The 7,919-nt window shown below is 39.4% G+C and overlaps 1 protein-coding gene and 1 long non-coding RNA gene across 2 annotated transcripts in view; both read right to left on the bottom strand.

Annotated features, from left to right (window-relative positions):
• LOC137044903 (adhesion G protein-coupled receptor A3) overlaps nucleotides 1–7,919 on the bottom strand; it is a 268,199-nt gene that overhangs the window by 25,146 nt on the left and 235,134 nt on the right. The window contains exon 18 of the mRNA XM_067421283.1: nucleotides 2,203–2,351. Within this exon, the coding sequence (XP_067277384.1) occupies nucleotides 2,203–2,351 (149 nt within the window). The remainder of the gene's footprint in view (nucleotides 1–2,202; nucleotides 2,352–7,919) is intronic.
• Nucleotides 5,726–7,655, bottom strand: LOC137044966 (uncharacterized). The gene is made up of 3 exons (XR_010898659.1): nucleotides 7,589–7,655; nucleotides 6,924–6,967; nucleotides 5,726–6,757 (listed from the first exon to the last, which is right to left on the bottom strand). It is a non-coding gene; the product is annotated as an uncharacterized lncRNA (long non-coding RNA).

Genomic DNA, 7,919 nt, shown 5'->3' with positions numbered 1-7,919 from the left:
CGGTTCTCCGCTCATCCTCGTCCTCCATCAGGGTCTCTGGGAAAGAAACACTCCAGCGTTTTTAGAAATAGGGCTTATTCAGGTTCTTTCCTACATTTAGATATGTGGGCAAATGCATTTTTGTCTCAGTGCATTGTTTTAGTTTGGCAGGGTCGCCGCTAGCTTAGCTTAGCATAATGAATGGAATCCTATGTTGCCAGCTAGCATGTCCCGAGTAAAAGTGATCCAAAAAAACACCTAATTACTTCTTGTGTCTTGTGTACAAATAGCGATGCAGATTAAGACTGGGCGATTTAGGCAGATATTGACTTGGGACTATATTATGGGGCAGCAGAGATATCACGCAACAACACACTGCGATCGCTCAACAGCCGGAGGACGTGAGGATGAGAGCCGTGATAACCGTCCTTCGGATGAGACGTTAAACCGAGGTCCTGACTCTCTGTGGTCGTTAAAAATCCCATTGCACTTCTCGTAAAAGAGTAGGGGTGTAACCCCGGTGTCCTGGCCAAATTCCCTCGATTGGCCCTTACCAATCATGGCCTCCTAATAATCTCCATCCACTGAATTGGCTCTATCACCCTCTCTCCTCTCCACCTATCGCTGGTGTGTGTGTGTGTGTGGTGTGTGGTGAGCGCACTGGCGCTGTTGTACTGTGGCTGCCGTGGCATCATCCCAGTGGAGCTGCACACTGGTGGTGGTTGAGGAGAGACCCCTGACGTGAGTGTGAAGCGCTTTGGGTGTACAGTAGTACATATGAAAGCGCTATATAAATGCCTCATTCATTCATTTATTTAAATCTCTGCTTCGCCTGTGCTTCCCCATAATATAGTCAATATCTGCCCAGGAAATCGCCTAGTCTTAATCTGCATCGCTATTTGTACTCGTTGTGAATACGCAGGACACAAGAAGTAATTAGGTGTTTTTTTTGGATCACTTTTACTCGGGACATGCTAACTGGCAACATAGGATTCCATTAATTATGCTAAGCTAAGCTAGCGGTGACCCTGCCAAACTAAAACAATGCACTGAGACAAAAATGCATTTGCCCACATATCTAAATGTAGGAAAGACGTTGAATAAGCCCTATTTCTTAAAACTCTGGAGTGTTCCTTTAATTAAGAAGCACATTAACGGAAGAAAAGCGGCTGAAGTGAAGTGTAAATGAAGCGCGGAGCTGAAGATCGGTCTGTCTGACTCACAGACGACAGAACACAACCTGACCTACTTTCAGCAATAAAACCCAGAAGAACTAAAAATCCCAGATTAAAAACTGAAGCACCAGCCATCAGAGAACACACAGACAAGCTGTTAAATGAGTGTGTGTGTGAAATATCAGGACTCAAATGTGTATAATGCCATGGGTATGACACAGGTATTACAGGAGAGGGTGAAATATGAGGACATTACCCATGGCCCCACTTTACAAAAGGCTTATAAATCACACAGGAGGAGTTTTTATGAGAAAGTACAAATGCAGAATGTTTCCTGTGATGGGTAGGTTTAGGGGCAGAGTGTGTGTGTGTGTGTGTGTGTGTGTGTGTGTGTGTGTGTGTGTGTGTTGGGTAGGGGCAGTGTGTGTGTGTGTGTGTGTGTGTGTGTGTGTGTGTGTGTGTGTGTGTGTGTGTGTGTGTGTGTGTTGTATAATCCATTATAACATCAGATGAAGCCTGTATTTATAATGCATCATAAGGGTATTCTCACTGCATTTTAATACATTCATAATGCCTTATAAACAACATTATAATGTGTTGTATCATCTGATAAATAAACATAAAAAAAGTTATAATGCATCATAGTACTGTTTGTGGTTATAACTATTGAGAGTGTGTGTGTATGTGAGTGCATGTGAGAGTGTGTGTGAGAGAGAGTTCATGTTTGTGTTTGTGTGATTGCATGTGTGTGAGTGTGTGAGAGTGAGAGCATGTGTATGTGAGAGTGTGTGCTTGTGTGTGTGTGTACGTGCCTGCGACATGCAAGTGTGTGTGTGTGTGTGTGTGTGTTCTGTCCAGAAGAGCTTCATCTGGACAGAACGTTTGCTCTTCAGACTAATGTCAAGCACTGAGCGGCTAATTTGTTCAAATTAACTCTGCGAGTGTCATAGCGCGATGTCTCGACGAAGCCTGGAGACGAGCAGGAGTGTGTGTGTGTGTGTGTGTGTGTGTGTGTGTGTGTGTGTGTGTGTTTGTGTGTGTTTTGTACCTCAGCATGGGTGATTTGGGGTGATGTGGCGCATGGTCTCCATCGTGGGCTTTCTGTGGTTTTCTGGTCACTTGTTTGTAGATGTTTCTTGCCGTTACACCCAGCCAGAGCACAGTGGACAGAGAAGAGTAATGCAACACCATCCCGACCTGAAACACACACACACACACGTTTGTTTCACTTTATTAGTGAGGACATTACATTGACTGATTTTATATCAGGTTAATGATACTTTCTATCCCCTAACCCAAACCCAACCCCTATCCCTTATAAGCCTTTTAAACTAGTGAGGACCAGTCCAATGTCCACACTAGTGGGTTGTTTTCATATTTTACTATATAAGTGAGGACATTTCAGCCCTCACAAGTATTGCCAAACAAGGAACACACACACACACACACACACACACACACACACACACGTTTGTTTCACTATATTCAGTGTTTTCCGGTGGAATTGGGCTTTTTGAAATATTGGCACAGTTGCCGCGGGTTGAAATGACTACAATTATGTTATATTTAACGCCGGAAATACTCATTTTAGGATGGAACCCTGGCAAAAAAACATATTTATACTTTTTATAATTTGGGCTAGTTCTTTACTGGAGTATTATTTTTTCTGTAATCTTCTGACTTTAACTTCACTACATCTGAAAGACAAATATCGTCCTTTTTACTCCACTACATTTCTATCAAGGTCCTCGAAGTGGAAAGTCGTTTCTGTCGCAGCTTTGAAAGTCAGTGATGATTTTTTTCTTCTTTAAAAGGTGTTTGGGTTTTTGCAGAAAGCCTTTCAGGAATCACTCTTGTAGAGTCTCGTGAAGTTCAATGATTTCACAGCATTTATTAAACACTGATTTATAGTTTAGAGCAAAATGGAAGAAGACGGATGTCCAAATGCTCATTTAGTGGAGGATTCACATAAACAAAGTTGATTCTGTCTTCAGTGAAGGTGAACAGTGTGAGAATATCAGATGTGTATCAGTGTATTGGATCCGTGCATTCGGCCTTAAAGTGACAGCGCTTTACAAAGAGCTTTGTAACTTTTCTGCAAGTATTTAAATGAGTTTAAGTTAGTCGTCTGCTAGTGTGTCAGATGGAGCGTCACTGACTGGCTTAGACCATGATGGCATAATGTGCATTTATACAACAATAATACAATAATGCGGCGACATAAAGAAGGACATTTACTTTTGATACTTAAGTACTTTTGAAAAGAAATACTTCTGTACTTTTACTCCAGTAAAAATCTGTTTTTTACAACTTTCACTTGTAACGGAGTAATATTTGACCAGTAGTACTGTTACTTTTACTCAAGTAATGAAGTTTGTCCACCTCTGCCTTTAATAACTCTTTTTAAAGTCAAGTAAGTCACATTCGTAACAGTCGTGTGCCCAGTCTATTCTCTGCTATATGCGTCAACCTTAAACGTACACTTTTCACAATGTTAAAGTAGCCTATAAAATCATTCAGATATTGCGTGCGATTGCGATATGCATATTTGCGATATTGCGATATTTTTTATATATTGTGCAGCCATACTGTATTTACTGTATTTTTAATCAAATGAATACAGCCTTGATGAGCAGAAGAAATTATTAAAATCATTTTAAAAAAAAAATCGTATCAACCCCAAACTTTTGAATGCTATTTTTACTGTATTTTGACCAATTTATTTGAGGTTTTCTTGAATATTTAAAGGGGCGGAGAAATGCTGTTTCATGCATACTGAGCTTTTTACACTGTTAAAGACTTGGATTCCCATCCTAAACATAGACAAAGTTTCAAAAACTAATGTTGGACGTTTGATGGAGTATTTCTGTGTTAAAAATACTCCTTCCGGTTTCTCACAAGTTTCGGAGAGTTTTTTTCGAGTATGGGTCGGCTTGACGTTAATAGAGCGGAAGGTCCTTGTATGGGCCGTACGGGCTCTTCTCCCGGTAGGGCGCGCGCGCGTGACTAGAGCGAGAGAGGAAACGCACGCCGTAAACAGTCTCTCAGGTGCAGATCCAGTCGTCCGTGAACACGTCTGTCCGCGCCGCTCCACTTTATTCCTATGGGTGACGTCGAGCGACTTCAACGCTTCAGCACAGCATTCTGGGAAGGCAGCGCTGCATTTGAACCGATTTGAACGCAGAAATGACGGGAAGCTTCACAACATCACTTTAGTCGCGTCTCAAAGTGGATCTCCACGGTCACTGCTGTCACAGGACTTCACCAAATCATACCAAAGAAGTGTGTTTTTGACGGAGCGGTCCCAGCGATAAAGGTTCGGTCCTGCTTTGGAAGCAGCCGGTGAGTTAAACTGCTTCAGATGTCTGTGCTGTCGGCTATCGTCGCGTGAGTAAACATCAGTAAACGACACGACCGCGTGCTTCGTCATTCAAATGCGCTAACGGACTCCATTGCTGTTCTCTGTATAACGTTACACTAGTCTGACGTGCAAAACCGCTTTGCTTGCTACTGCTAAGGTTTAGTCGCATACAATAGTCCATAAACCGAATCATGTCCTCATAAACTGCGAGTAAACACACACAAATGTTGACAGGCCACTAAATACAGTCCATACCACAGAGACGGACGTCCTGCTGCTGCTGCTTCTCCTGTTCAATTTATTTCAGCCTCCGGATCTGATTCTGGATCATTATCTGTATTAGCTGAGATAGCAAGGGTTTCTCCACGCTTGAGGACGTCTCCGCTTTGTGTGCACTCATCATTCTTTAGCTCCGCCCACACGATACGCCTCCAGCTGCTCGTTTTTTTCCAGAAAGACTCGGTACAGCCCATATTTCTTTTATAAATATAATAAAACTAAAGGCTTTTCGGAGATATGAAGGATGCAATACTACTCTATAGGTACTCAAGATTGACATGAGATTGACTGAAACTGAGTGTTTCACCGCCCCTTTAACGAATTCAGCAGTAAAACTCAGCACCATATTTAACATCACATCTAATCTTTTACATTGGTTTGAGGTCGGTAAAATATTTTAATATTTCTGAAAGAAGTCTCTTCTACTCACCAAAGCTGAATTTATTAAAAATACAGTAACATTTTTGAAATATTATTATAATGTCATGCATGCCGTCAGTCTCTGAAGCTGATTGTACTATGTTTTTTTAATTACCTTTTAAACCATGGAATTTTTAATTCACCTGTTGTCTTAAGCCAAAGCGTGTCTTCTGGGTTGGTTTATGACCGGCAAACTCTGCTGAGTATTGGATTTGTGGCGGATGGACAGACACGCCCACATGGAAAGAACCTATATAAACATATATGTTTTAATATAGGATTTGATATAGGTTTTTAATATATGTGACATATATAAAATTGGCCGTTTTCCTATATTATATGTACATATATGCACATATATGTACATATATGCACATATATGTGTGCATATATGCACCTATATGTTCACCTACACTGTAAAAAAATGAATTACAGTATATTAATGTTAATTATAATTTATTAAACTGTGGAAAAACGGATCAATTATGTTAAATTACACATAAAACATTAAATTTTCAATCAAATTTATTTTACAAACCTGCTGTCCATCTACAGTAATTTACTTTTAAAATATATGTTTTCTATGTACAATAACTAAGATATTATTTATAAAAATGCAGTAAGCACATCAATTCAAAAACATGTTTGCATATTTACAGTATTAATATTTATTTGAACAGAACCACTCACAACTTCAACCTCTAAATTAAGTAGGCCTACTTGTACATAAATAGCAACCTTTACAGCCAATTTCTGTTAAATTTACAAAATATTGTACAGAAACTGCACATTTACATTATTAGTCATTTTACATAACACATATGTCAAGTTACTTCAGTTGTAGGAAATACAAGCTTAGTATATAATTTAGAATATGCAAAAATATCTACATTAAAAGACAATTATCTTTCTTTTATACTGTCACATTGCAGTTATTATTTTATACATGTACAATTAAATTTTATCCAAAGCAACTTACAAATGAAGAGTATGGAAGCAGCAATAAGTGCAGTGACAATTTTTAGTTAGTCTAGCAGTTTTGTTAAACAGAAAAGAGCTAGTTTTATGGGTCATGTGTTCACAAAAGAATGCATCTTTAGTGGTCTCCTGAAAATGGCTGGAGTTAGTCAGGTTATTCCACCAGCATGGAACAGTCCAGATAAAGGTCTGTGAAAGTGATTTTGTGCCTCTTTGGGATGGCACCACAATGCGCCATTTGCCTTCACAGCGCAAGTCTTCACAGTGCATCAGCAAACACTGATGCCAGTGGCTGGAACATGAGCTTGGATGAGTTGTGTAGCATGTTTCGATAGGAATGGCCTGATCATCCCAATGCTGTACAAGGAAAATCTAAAGATCGGGCAGTTCTAGCAATGTGGTCTGTGAAGATTAACTGATCAGTTATAACACAAAGGTAGGGCTGGCTGAAACCACGAGCACTTCCGTCTTGGCGAGGTTGAGTTGAAGGTAAAGGTCATCCAGGTGAAGGTCGGAAATTTCCATCAAGCAGGCTGAGATGCGAGCAGCTACGGCTGATCATCCGCTGGAATGAAGGGTAGAGAGCTGTGTCAGGATAGCAGTGATAGGAAAAGCCATGTTTCTGAATTATTCTAGTTGCAATTATAACAAAATACTATTCAAAACAGCTGCATGATAAGATGCAAACAAAGAATTTGTTGAATGAGAAGAACAGTGCCCTTATTCCACACCTGCAATGCTCACCTGCTGTAGACCTCCAGTCTTTCCACAGGACCTGAAATCACACAAAAAAGCATAAAAAAATAATACAAATAAAAAAATAGGACTATTACATGAATTAAAACATGCCAGCATGTTTTACTGAGACCAAAAACCTCAACCTAATGTGATCTGGAAGCTGAGCTAAATTTACAGTATTTATAATTAAAGTAAAATTATATTACTTTGACTTAACGTTAGCTGCATCATATAACTCTCTAGGGGTGTAACGTAACTGTCCAATCATCTGGATCGATGATAATATAATATATTTTCATTTTTCCAGAGCTATATATATATATATATATATATATATATATATATATATATATATATATATATATATATAGGTCTATAGTTAATCGATAACGTTAGTTCATTGTTTCAAAAGATATAATGACGGTAACATAACTACCACATACAACCTTTCAAACTTTATGAATAGCTAAGTTAATCTTTCTTGGTTAAACAGATGGAAAATTGAAAGAGGCCTGAACTGCTATAATTTTCAGTGTTTTACTCTCAACGCCAGTTATGTGACTGAACAACGATTAGAAATGTTAACAACAGCTTTAAAACAACCAACAACATCAATGTGCAGCCACACGATATAAATATCATAGAATGAGACTCTTACCTCAGCCCAGTGATCGGTTGATATGATGGCCGCTGCTTGTCAAAAGTCGCTGTAGTTGCCGAGACAAATGAAATGGCCCTCAAAAAAAATGGAATGATCTGAAATGGCGCGTTATTTTTCCTCACATAGTTCCGAGATCCTGCTCACGGCTGCTCAAATCCAGTTAATCTCACGACTCACTTCACGAGTGTAGCTTAGCCTAAAATAAAATCAAATCACCCGCTCTAACATCACTGTAACCGTTACAGTGATGTTAGAGCGGGTGATTTTATTTTATTTTAGGCTAAGCTACACTCGTGAAGTGAGTCGTGAGATTAAAGGGTTACTTCAG

The sequence above is a fragment of the Pseudorasbora parva genome, chromosome 17 (genome assembly GCF_024679245.1).
Source record: "Pseudorasbora parva isolate DD20220531a chromosome 17, ASM2467924v1, whole genome shotgun sequence".
Classification (NCBI taxonomy): Eukaryota; Metazoa; Chordata; class Actinopteri; order Cypriniformes; family Gobionidae; genus Pseudorasbora; species Pseudorasbora parva.
Note: the sequence above shows the minus strand (reverse complement) of the source record. Positions and strands in the feature narration are given on the sequence as shown.